Source organism: Brachyistius frenatus, unplaced genomic scaffold (genome assembly GCF_029030835.1).
Source record: "Brachyistius frenatus isolate BFR_SWC_R1_liver_20210118 unplaced genomic scaffold, ASM2903083v1 Contig_15, whole genome shotgun sequence".
NCBI lineage: Eukaryota > Metazoa > Chordata > Actinopteri > Embiotocidae > Brachyistius > Brachyistius frenatus.
In genome coordinates this window covers 3,931,161-3,944,411 of record NW_027210614.1, presented here as the reverse complement: position 1 = coordinate 3,944,411, position 13,251 = coordinate 3,931,161, and the positions used below count along the sequence as shown (strand labels likewise).

General features: G+C 42.6%; 1 protein-coding gene across 1 annotated transcript in view; it reads left to right on the top strand.

The window, feature by feature from the left end:
* Window positions 1-12,903, top strand: part of elp4 (elongator acetyltransferase complex subunit 4) — a 55,940-nt gene extending 43,037 nt beyond the window's left edge. Inside the window, exon 10 of the mRNA XM_069693660.1 lies at window positions 8,948-12,903. Within this exon, the coding sequence (XP_069549761.1) occupies window positions 8,948-9,079 (132 nt within the window). The 3' untranslated portion in view covers window positions 9,080-12,903. The remainder of the gene's footprint in view (window positions 1-8,947) is intronic.
* The last annotated feature ends 348 nt before the right edge of the window (window positions 12,904-13,251 follow it).

Genomic DNA, 13,251 nt, shown 5'->3' with positions numbered 1-13,251 from the left:
TGATGTGGAGTGAATGGCCTTAGAGGCTCTAGGCTGGTCTATGTGTGGCCCGGCTGGTCCAAGTCAGCAGTAATGACTGGCTTTGGCCAGCATGCCTGTTAATGTGAATGGGGTTACTCTGGGCAACACCTTTTCAGCTGGGTCCTATGAAGTCCCCAGTATGGTGGTCTTTGTCCACACAAGGGCTGTCCTCTCAGCAAAAAGGGCTTCTTTTTTGTGAGGACTATCAACTGGTGATGGATTATACCCACCCCCCTTTATTCATCCGGGCAGACTAACAGACACGGATGCGCGCAAGCATACAATCACGCACACACTCTCACGCATATGTAGAACCACAAGGATATCAAAAGTGTTACAAACACAATCAGCATGTTAAATTTTACATATGTAGATATACACACCTTTCTTTGGTGTACTCACAAAGAGTTAACATCATACACTTTCATATAGTTTCTTTACTGTCCCCTTTGTATAATTTAGTCATGTGGTGAATTTTCTCTTGGATTAATCTTCTCTCTGTCTTCAGTTACAGTTTTACTGTAATTCTTCAACTTTGTTACTCTCCACATTTCTGTACTGACTCTCCTTTTCTTATTTTGCTGAATCTCAGATATATAACTTCCCGCCTGGTTCCTGAAGATTACAAGCAGGTGAACTTGAAGCTGTGCTCCTGTGCAGGTAGATTCCAATGTAAAGAACTGACCAGTGATTCTCATACACAGATGGACCTCTGCTTTGTTTCATCTCCTTAACTGAGGAGGATGATACATGCTGTGTTTTTGGATTGCTTTTTGTGGCACAATGTAAAGACAAAACACAGTTCTGTGTCACATATGTCTTGTAGTTTCCATTGCAATAATGCAGGATGGTAGTAAGAAGGTGGTGGTAGATGAGGTTTACAAACTGGTGGTGACAACTTTAGCATTATCACATGACACTGGAAATATTTCAAATGGCAGATAATTCTGTATGTTGTCATCTTCTGCCTTCTTTCTTCAAAATTGCCTCATTCAGTCCTTGTGTTTTGCTATCACAACAGACTTCCTCTGTGAGAGTCACGGCCCCCACCCCTCCCAAGAGGTCAGCCACTTACCCCGGCTGACACAGTAACCTCCAGACGACCTTTCACTTTGCCAAATGTTATGCCTGTAAACTGTGTGAACTCCCATCACAGCACAAATGACGACGGATAAATAGGACTCTGTGTTGGCGCTAAGGCCAGGTTCAGGAAACCCTAGATGTACAATCCTGCTTTGTGCGCTCATGTTGTAAATACCTCTGTGACACATGCATTGGAAAGAGGCCGTGTGTGTCTGTCTGTTTTTGTACATGGCCGTGTGCACTTGTAGACTGAGTGCAACACAGAAAAGGGCATGAATAATACATGGAAAAAAAAAATCCTTGGTAATGCTCCGACTTTAATTTTTTTGGTGACTGAAAATTAACAACCAAATAGCGCAGGGATGTTAAAGGAACAGTTCAACCTTTTTTGGAAACTGCTCCTGGTCAAGAAAGCGCTCAGCAACTAAACCTCTCCAAAAACACAGCTTGATCTTTTCAATGTGGTTTTTATGCAGATTAAATAAGCGACATATCGTGCAGGGTCCATAACCTCAACGCTTTTTTGGCACTGATCGATCAAATTATTTTTTTATCGTCTACTAACGAAAAATGCCTTGTCATGCGATACCAAATTTCGATACCTACCCTGTTACGTTTACGCAGGAGTAAACTCATTAGCGTCAGCAAGCCCAAGCATTTACAATACATTGCCTATACTTGGGCGGCCCAATCACGTAGACGGAATCACTTAAGTAAATCTTTCATTAGAACACCTTACTTCACTCCTTTTTGGCCACATATCTGTCTGACTCCAGTGCTCTGCAGTAACTGGAGGCTTCTCTGCACTCAGCCGGCTTGCTAGCATCTACTGATAGCATGTGAGGCTTTCAGGGAACATCAGTAAATTGTCGCATCTTGTGATAACTTGCTTGTAAGACGTTTAGGGGACAGCTGTTAATATTAGCTGCAGAAAACAACCTGGGTTACACTCTCCCTTTCTAAACTGCGTGAAAACTAAACATTTGTACCATAATGTGTAATATAATTTTCTATTTCTTAAAATGGTCAAATTTGTTATGAAAATTGGTCTAGAAAAAGTATTGTTCAGGAATTGATATCAAAGTATTGGTACTGCTGTTGAACATTTTTGGAAGATACCCAGACCTAGTGAGCATTCGCAGTGTCGGTAATATAACTTTGATGCCTTTAGACAGAGCTTAGATGCATTTTTCACACTCTTTCCAGTTGTTGTGTTAAGCTCAGCTGATTTGCGTTTGCTCTCGATTTATATTGAAAGAACAGATATAAGTGTGGTATCAATGTTCCCATCTAATGCTCTGCAAGCAAGCAAATAAAAATGTCAAATTATTCCTTTAAACTGACATTGTTCAAGCATTTAAAATTGCAAATGTCTCACATTCATTTGATTTAAAACGTTCAAAGTGGCCTAAAAGCTTGAATTTTTATGCCTAAAAGACAATGGAGAAATAGGGTACTTTGTCTGTACAAAATTGAATAGTTTGATATTCAACTGTTTTTTTTTTTTTGCTAAATAACAGAAGTGTGTTTAGAGAATTGCTCTTAAGTGTGATTATTATAGCAGGGCATCTATATAGCACTAGAAAACCTGCTCTTACCAAAAGTGTCAGTAGTGTTTTAACCTGAGGACGTCTATATCAGAGTCATGGTTTGAGGGGTAAAATGTGTGTTTGAGGGGTGGAGGGCACAAGAGGTCCCCCAGATATGCTGTCATAACCCATGCAGCCGCGCTCTTTGCTATGGGCCTATCGGTAGTGAAGGCAGCACTTAGATATGTTTGTACTCTACGCCCTCTATCCCTCTCCCTTTCTCCCCAGGCACCATGTCACTCCAGGGGCAAACCAGCACTCTCTTGCTGTGCCCAAGTCCATAACACCAACTAACCCACCCCCCTCCTTACTATCCACCACCACAAGGGTCAATGTGCCCTCACCCTACAACGCCCACGGTCCATACCAACACTGCCCTCCAAAGAGAAACAAAACTGAACTGAAAAGAGACAAAATGGCCCCATGCTGTTTCCCCTGTCAAAACTCTTGACAGGTCCAAGCAGAGGACCCCAGAGGAGGGTTTAGTAGAAGATGATGATGACGGAGATAACAAGTCAAGTTGTTGTGTTACAGCACAGTTACACTTTGGCCCTTGTTTGTCCATTTGGTTATTCAGAAGCACCGAAGAGCTGACTGATTCCCATGCATGTCACATTTAGTAACATGACAGATTCTATCAAATGCTGCTTTTTATCAGTCTGTGGAGCGTGAAGGGTAAGTGAGGAGCTATCTATTCAAAAGAACAGGAATAAACATTCCATTAGGTATTAGAAAAAGAACTTGAAATATTGTCAGCTAATCAATTTCCTGTTTGGACACGCTCACTTTTAATGAAATTCAGTCGGTTATTAGTCCCTTCCCATTCTTTCAGTGTTTGGGAATATAATTACACTCAAAATGCTTACTCATCCTTCTGCCTGCCTGCTGCCTACTCTGTCAGATGCATTAGGACATGAAGCGGAAGAGATGAGGAGCCTGTGTCTGTATCTGTCTATCTGTCAGTCCGCCTGACTGTCTGTATGGCTGCCTCTCAGATTATCCTGGATCAGGCAGCAGGTGACATAGCGAGCAGGTGACCATCAACCAATTACCGAAAAAGAAACTTGAGAAGAGCTTCAGTATAGTTCACATTTGTGTCCTTCTTTTTCTGTCTCTGATATTCTCTTTACACTTTTACTCAAAGAATTGAAGTTTACACTATTTTTAAGCAGCGTGGGTTTCCACAGGATAGAGTGGAGTTGTAAAATATACTCAGCCTTACATGTCATGTACATTTATGTACTTGATGAATTCAGCGCATGCCAATTGCTTGAATAAGTTTAAATTCCTTAATCACCAACTTTACAAGCTACTAAATGAGCAGAAGGTCCAAAATGCCCTAAAACAGTTAATGTACTGACATTTATTTTACAAAAATAAGTATGTGAGAAAAACTTAGAAAAAGATGAATGGATTCAAGATTATTGACCAAGTGTGAGGGAGAAAGACTTCCCTAGTCAACAGGTTATTCTTAGGGCAAAGCCAGGGTTCGTGTTACACTCTTTGTCACCACAAAAGAAGAGGAAGGTAGAGCTTCTTCTCCGCTTTTGTTTGGTGCAGGTGGGCTAGAATTACCAGTGATGGGATTTATGCTGGGTTGTTTCTGCATTTTTTTTCCCCGCAAGGTAGCGGAAGTATTGTCTGAAATTGCCAGCGTAAATGTGATGATAGTTTGCTTCTCGAATAGACGAGCACATCACCTCATTATGTGGGTTTTTGGTGTGCTGACGTCTCCTATAGGTTCAGCAAATGATTTCCCACACAATGCAGTGTAACTTTAGAGGTCCGAGGGATTACGGCACCAGGAGGTGATTTAGCTTGGTTTAGTGACTGAACAGACCAGCGAGTCTGGGAAATATCTACCAGTTTCAGCCGTGAAACATTCTGCTGCCATTTTGACCCTTGGCTGGTTGTAGAAATGGGGCTGGAAATGGAGGACAGTGACCTGGTGTCATGGACAGATGTACACATTAGTTTACAGTGGCTGCACTGCAGCTGTGGCGCTCAGACAAATGGAATTGGCTAACGGTATTACCTCTGGTGCGACCGCTGTCTATGAATACCGAATTTACTGCTCTATTTAAAAAGATATTTCACTGAGTTCTTCTACATCAGAGCAATAACTGGAATTTCTTTTTCATCTTTGACAGCATATAGCCGGATTGCTTAGTCGCCTTTTCTTCCGTGATCGTAATGACTTCAGCTGTGATACAATGATCAGTTTCTCTCATTTCACTGATTTAGTAGAGCTTATAAAATGCCGACCAAATTACAACACTGGTTGCGTTAAGTAGGTGTTTATGGTAAATACCGTGTCACTTCCATGAGCATGTTCCATCATCAGCTAATCTGATTGGAACAGCCAGACCAGTCGTCATGTGTTACAACAAGGTGTTGGGTTTCCCATAGTTCTAAGCTGTACAGTGACACGGGCCATTTGAAAGTGTGGCTAAAACTCTATGGGAGAAATGACTCGTTAAATTAGCACCTAATACTCCAGTCATTAGCAAGCCGTTACCACCCGTGGAATGCCTTTGATGACGCTGCTTTGTGTGAGTGGGTTCTTTCTGAGCTCCAGTCGGAAAGATTTGGTCCGTTTGGATCTCGGAATATTACGCCATTGCACTGCATTATAAAACGCATCAACAAAACACAACTCATTATTTAAAGCAGTGATTTGGTGCCTTTTCTGACCCATGAACCACTGATGTCATATCCGCAAACAAAGCTGTATGGGAGATTGTAAATGACCTGGCAGCATGAAACGCCGTAGAATCGGTTCTTTGGTGTGTTTAGTAAGCTGAAGGGAATTGTCCATTGTATGGTGATATTAGTAACCCTCTTAGGCAAAGCTAGTCTGTGGGCCGGCCCTGAGGGCTCATTTCAAGTGCTTAGCGCTCGTTTGGAGCTTTGTCACCCCTCACCCTGTTGCCAGCATGGACTCAGCCCCTCTGGCTGTGGAGCGGTGCTGAACCACGGACCTTTACCCCTGCCCGCCACCAGGGAGGGAACACTGACATCACAGCTCTAACACACACACACACACACACACATAATCGCACTAACATTGTGGCACACATCCATTTTCACATCCCCCCCCCCCTCCTCCTCCTCCACCAGTGCACCACAGCCAATGGTCTATTTTCCCGCCGTCCACTCCCATCAAACACCCACCACTACCCACTTCTTATTTTCTTTTTTTTTTTTCCTCTTTCTCCACCCTCGTGAAGGTTGCCAGGCAGCAGAGAAAGACTTCACACACACATACACCCCACTATGCCTCTGAGGGTTTTCCGGATGTCCTTGTTTACGTCATGGAGTGTGCAGGTCGTAGGGAAGCAGACTCATAGCCTCCCTGAATACTTCTGTCGAAGTCCTAGACTGACCTCCATTCATTTGGTGTCAATGCAAATGTTCATGGCCGCACTGCAGTTGCCATATCACGGCTCAAATAAGTGAACCACACTTACATAATCTAAAAAGCAAGGTAAAATGAATTAGAGTCTTTTTCCTTGATTGTCCTCATTTATTTAAGAGTGATGTGAAATAAGTATATCTTGTGTGTTGAGGTGAATATAAGTACGTTTCTACGGCCCTGTTAACCAGTAACAGTTATCAGCTCTGATATTGGCTGTCAGTGATGTGCGCTGACTGTTACTAGGCTGTCTTTTCCCTCTGTGTGTCAAACCAATCGATTGGTTTTGTCTGCTCCTCCCTCCAACTTTGATGTTACCATTGATTGTTCTCATCTGCCCCTGAACTCAGAGGTTAGAGGAGCTGAGCTGCACTTCTGGATTGCTTTGACCTTCGCTCTGCACAGGCTCAGTGGGTTCACAGAGCCCAGAGCCAAAGAGACACGGTGTAGCCAGGCTCGTGGGTGCGTGACAGCCAGACAACGGTGTGATGTCTTTTTATTTTTTTTTAACTCACCCACTGAGGATGATGTATATGTGATTGATTTTTCTCCTACCCCTCTCTCTACCGCGCTTCCGCTGCAGTGCGCTAAGCAGCACTGAGTCCAGGCTTGATCAATGCATTGTTTTTCTTTCTCAATCACACTCGAGTGAGCTGAAGACACGAAAGGTTACTACACAGGTGAGGTTTGGCAGGGGTGGAAGCAGAGCAGAGCTTCTGGAGGCCCCCTCAAGGCCAATGCACGAGTTTGCATGGGTGTTTGTGTGAAGACAGGAAGTCGGAGAAAGACTTAACATACAGGGAGAGGTTTATCGTGTTGGTTTCTAACAACTTCTTGTGGCGTCATCGGTGTGCTGGCTCATGTTGATTATGTACCTCGTGTTTGTTCTCCCCACTGGGAATCATCACCCTTGCCTCCATGTAACCTTACCTCTACCGACCAACATCACCAACGTCTTGAGTGCTCACCTGCCTGAGATAATTTGCAGGGCAGCGTGAAGATTACTGCTCTTCTTTCCTCGACCTGCCTCACAAATGTGTCTTCTTAAACGCACAAAGGCAACAGAACAGGAGACCGCTTGAGCATGTCGCGCCTCTGAACCGTCAGACGCGGTAGCAGAAACGCAAAGCTTCATATCAGACATGAACATCAGCTGAAAACAGACTCGGGTTTTTCGGTGCGCCTAAGAAAACAGTCTTGGATAAAGGGTGGAAGTAGTCTACCCTAGAGGGGTAAAGAGCGATGCGTAGTCCTGAATTATCTTTTAGTAATGACACTCTTAAACCCTGTACCCAAACACCTAGTCATTAAGAAAAAGATAAGTATCTGTGGGAGTGCAGGGGCACTCCTAAAGCTGGATGTCTGGAGGGGATGAGGATGTGGCGGGCAGGGAAGGTTTAGGGGCCTGGGGTGGAGGGGTGCGGTGGGGTGGAGGGGTGGGGTGGGAGAGCAGGCATTGACCAGCGGGTTTCAAATGTCATGGCAGATTCTTTCAAGGACAAATTACAGGGTTTAACTTCTCTTGTACCCAGAATGGCAGTATTCAGATTTAACTTCCTCGATAGACACTCGAGCAACATGCTACTCAACACCATTGTCAGGGACACACTTGACTCCGGAGATACTTCACCTCCTCTCACGCTCTCAGCGGCTCTTCAGCACTTTGTTCATGGAGGGCCATTGGCGGCCTTTCATGCCGGTTGCGGAGAGAGAGCAGAGCAGCGTAGGCCCTCTTAAGCTTTATAGTAGCTAGCGTGTTGGTGTTAGGGGGGTTTACATGAGTGGCCCTCATTAACCTCTTAGCGTCTTTGTGCTTTGAGTTGGCACAGGGCTGCTCCACAGATAAGCTTTTACTGTGAAACAGCTCAAAGACTTGATTGTAATGACTCTGGTATTAGCTCAACATAATCATCTGTGTTACAGTACAGCAATCAACACAAGCGCAAACACATCCAGATTTGTCTGAACGCACTCTTTTACCTTGTAAGTGCATGTTTTTTGTGTCCCGTACACAACAACTCTCTAAAACAGGGGTGTCAAACATACGGCCCCGCGGGCCGAATCCGGCCCGCCAGGGGGTCCAGCTCGGCCCGCCGGATGACTTTGCTCAGTGTGAAAATTACAGAAAGACATAAATTGCATTTCTATGAGAATATGGAGGTTTATGAGTACAAACGTTTTGTAATTTTTTTTTTAATCGATCCGGTAATTGCTTCAAAAACAGTGTAAATGTGACGTCTGCTCCGGAGGCAGAAGCGCTCGTTGCCACAGGCAGCAGCGCTCGCTGCTAGGGAATCTGCAGAGGAGAGCCCAGGCAGATAAACAGTGGGCTGATGTCTGAGTTTTTGGTCTTTATGTTTATAGTTTATTGTAGAAAGACCTTAAAATAGGGTTTATCATCCAAAAACCTTCACCAATGATTTAAACATAGAGAAATATTGTTGTTATGTATGCGTTATCATGCTACGATTTTACTGGTCTGGCCCACTTGAGGTGAAAGTGGGCAGTGTGTGGCCCCTTAACTAAAATGAGTTTGACGCCCCTGCTCTAAAACATCCCTTGCTCACACACAGTTACACACACGTACATATATTCCTTGTGAGGCGTAACAGACCTAACGCTCTCTGAAGCATTTAGCAGCATGCTAGCAGGTTTACTCCATGCTGCCAGTGCTGAGGGGAGTGCTGAAGCATCTAATGCAATTTCAACCCAACATGGCTCTCTGTGAATAAGCATCACTGAAGTGTACCATCTTCCGTACGCTGATCCACCGCCGTGCTTTCGTTTTGCGAACTAACACTCTGCCCTCTCCCTCCGTCCCTCCCTCCGATTTCTGTAGAGACTACATTTGCCTCCAGACTTGTCTGAGACGGTGAGTCGTGTGAGCAGGGGGGAGCTGGCAGGAGCGGCGGCCTTGGTGGCTCCGGCCTGTGGCTTCGGCACTTCCGGCACCAAACACCTGGACTTCTAAAACTCCCACACAGTCGCCCTGGGCAACCCACACCTGGAACGCTGCAGCGTTGTCCTCTTTACCGCGGCGACCAGGTTGTTCCCCGGCCCGCGTAATGTCAACTGCGATAACCCTGCCAGCCTTCACCACCTGCCAACTGACCCAGCCGGGGGTGACGATCTAAACATCCACAGTACCTCTTCTCATAACGGACACATTTCATCCCATATTTCAAGCGCTTTTTTTTTTTTTATATACAAATATATACTGTACACTCTCTCTCAATCTGACAGCTGAAATTGGCACATTCCAAACTGTCATGAGAAGCTCATTTAACTTACATTATGTTGCTAGCCCACGCTTTATCTCCTCAGTTTGAGGGGTTTTTTTCACCTGTAAATTGCAAGAACATGCGAAACCTGTGGTGTTTCAAAATGTTATTTGAAGGTACATGACTGACATGGTGACTAACACTTCATCCAATTGAAATCCAAGATGGGGAATTGTTTTAAGGTTTGGTACATTTTGTTTGTTCTTTGGGTTCCTCTCTGCTTTGAGTGATTCTCTCTCTCTATTTTTCTTTGATAATTAAAAATGTACTTCTGTTACATTGAATAAAAGAGAACAAGTTTACAGAACCAAACACATGCTTTTTATTCAGTTTTTACTTCATTTCACCACAACACCAATTCTCTGGAAAAAAAAAATGTATCTGAACCAGATGTGTTATGAACATGGAAAGTAACTACGTACGTTTCCTCACACTCTGCACCGATTTACTATTTTAATGTACCTGTATACTCCCACTACAGTTCAGAAAGAAATATACTTTGTAATCCACCACATTTATTTGCCAGCTTTAGTTATTTTTAAGATGAAGATTTGATGCAGTGGATAATAAAAAATAAAAAAAAATTTAAAAGCTATTAGAATACAACGCATTGATAAAAATTAAACCAGTGGTTTCCAACCTTTTTCACTTCTCATATTACAAACAGAAATGTCTAGTTGGAGATTTATGGATCAGAACTTAGTTTTTTCTCCTGTCCTCTCCCAGTAATCATCTGACGACCCCTCACATGTATCTGCTGTTCCTGGATATAAAACTGGATATAAAGTGGTTCAGAACAACTCCGCCTGCAGCGGCTACAGCAGTAACATGCTGCTTACACACTGATACTTCGGTATTAATAATCTAATGATGTCATATATAATAATTTTTCAGTCAGAGGGACCAAATCAGAACTTTCAATTTAATAATTGAACTACATTTTCCTGCTAATACTTCATTACTTTTACTTAAGTAGGATTTTCCATGCAGGACTTTTATTTGTAATGGAATATTTATATATTGCTGCATTGATTCTTACTTAACCAAAGAATCTGGGTACTTCTTCCACCACTGGTTAAGAATGACTGATCTGTGGTCAGCCTGACTGGGTTCAGGTTCGAATAGGGACGCCTCCATCTGACCCGGAGACTCTGCCGGTGAGTGACGTCTACCTCCAGTAATCCGAGCAGAGCAGGAATGTGGGCAGAGGGTAGGAGAGCTGGATTTGGGTGCAGGCTTCACACCTCATCAGGCATGTTTGCTGGATGAGCTGCTTTGCCATGACAAGCCCAAAAGAACAAATTAGGTCAAATGGTGACATGGAGAAACGGAGAAAAAAAAAAAAAAAACAACATGAAAAATTAAATGTTTCATTTTTGTTTTCCGCAGTCTGCTGCTGCTGATGCCATTTTGAATATTTTTGCCTGTAAAAACTGGCAGTATTGGTAACCATCTGCAACATGTGTTGGGAGAGGCTAGTGTTAGCTGACAGTTTCATACATGAATGGAGCGCTCTTTTATCGGCTTTAGGAGATAGAGAGAGAGAGAGATGGCATACACAGGTCACGTATACAGGTGATGAATGAAAGCTCGTGTTGTCAAGATAAAAACAGTTTTCCAATATATTGTAGTTGTAGAGCTGACATATTCAGGGTAAACTTTTCAGGTAGATTTAAGTAGAATACATTTATTTGGGCATGTTGCCATACAACTAGTGTGTTCTTTATACTTTTTAACCCTGCCAAGTTTGTATGTCAACAAACATGCTCTTTTGCTTTTTGTCCAGTGAGTTATGACTCATCATTACTTTTTAAGTTTTAAAACTATCAACAAAGTTTTGTAATGTCAGCTTCTACGGTAAACATAAAGGACTGAGTGTTGTCACAATTTGATGTAAAGTGCAGGTTTATTTAGAATTAAATTGGTGCCAGTCTTAATATTTCCATTGAAATAAACATCATTTAAAATACTTCTAATTTTTGATTGACAGCATGTTTGTTGGTCTCCTCCTGTTAGATGAAATTGGTTAGACAGTGCTGTGATAAGTAGTTCAAGATACTAGGATCGTTCAATTAATTTCAGCCTAAGGACACAAAAACTGGAATTTTACAATCTGGTAGAGAATGTGGCATTTCATTTTATTTCTTTATTTTCTTTACTTTCTTTTTTTTTTTTTATAAACGATCACATGTGGCTCTTCAGATGCTCGTATGCGCTTCACTTCACCCTCAGTAAGAAACAGTACACTATTTAAAACAACCCAGGCTGGATTGTAGTTTTCTGTTTCGCTGTTTTCAGCTTTCTTCCTAACGTTTCCTTCTTATTGCTCAAAAGTCAACACGTATTTCAAACAAGTTATTGTGTTTATATTTTTATGACAGTAAGTAGGCTAACATATTTTATCTGAATGGAATCCGTAACCACAATACATAAGATGAACATTCAGTGCCGTCGGCCCATTTTACAAAACCTACTTCTTAAAAGCGTCACACGCCCGTATGGCAAAAAAAAGAAAAACATGGGAGTGAGTGCAGAGAATAGGCTTTTATCTTTGGTAGCTGCCACTCATGTCCTATTGATTCTCAAGCAAAGCCGTAGCTGTTTTCCTACAGCTGCTTTAATTGAGGTCTTGTGGGTTGTGTTATTGAAGGGCCATCACATTGCAGCACTGGTAAATTAACATTAAGGTGGACAACAGCTTTTTTTTTAAACCACATTAAATACTTGAATTTAAATGTTTAAACCATAACTGTTCAACACAGTTTACACAACGCAAAATGTATTTGTTTTTACAATGATCAGGGAAATGTTACTTCATATATGCTTTAAGCCCACACTCACAAAGAGAACCCAGAATATAACTGCTGACAGGGAACAGGAGGGTGTCAGCTTCTGCTTACTGCTGTGGGGACTCGAATAAGGATCACTACAGCTCCAAATTATTGTCTCTCATTAAAAAATAGATCAAAAAGTATGAAGTTTTCAGGGAACTTTTACAGAAACTTACATTACATGACTTTGTTCCTAGTGAGAATTACATTTAAACCATTTCATCCCCAAAGCTGTGTATTATTTAGACTTCCCTTAATTGCAGTCTTTCTTGCATTTTGAATTTCTCTTTCATTCTCTCTCTGTAATTATTAATGTTCCTCCTCTGTCTCGGTGCAGTCGTCTCGTCTGTTCTGTCTTCCCCTCCGACAGTATTCCTCCATTTGTGTCATAAACTGGATTAAATGAATAGAGAAATTGCATTAAAATCTGACCAAACTCCTGATTGGACTATTTGATATCGAGTCAGACATGTAAATTCAATTAATCAATTTAGTGAGATGTTTGGTGCTGATACGTGCTGTGTGAATGTTACCTGACCTCACTCTCTCCTGGATATCTTTTCCTTTTAGATGGTCTGGCACTCTCTCTCTCTCTACCACACACCCCTTTAAATTCACACACACACACACACACACACACACACACACACACACACACACACACACACACACACACACACACACACACACAACCCCTCCTCCCTCCCGCCCCCCGCTGAGGCAGCAAGTGAAGCAAAATAACTCACTCTGCCACACAATCGCTCCTCTGCCTCGCTCTAGGCACTGACTGCTTTATTCCATGACTTTTTTTTTTTTTTTTTCTCTCTCTTCTGTGCTCCCTCCTCCTCATTGCTTCTGTATTTTTTTCATACCATCGTAACTCTACTAAAACAAGAGCTAGCGATGGTGAATTGCTTGACCTTTCTCATTGTGTGGTGGTGTTGTGCTGTGTGGTCTGTGTCGACTTGGTTCAGCCCCATACATCAAGAGAGGTTTGCTATTTTGTGCACCTTTGTGTGGTGGGAATTAGA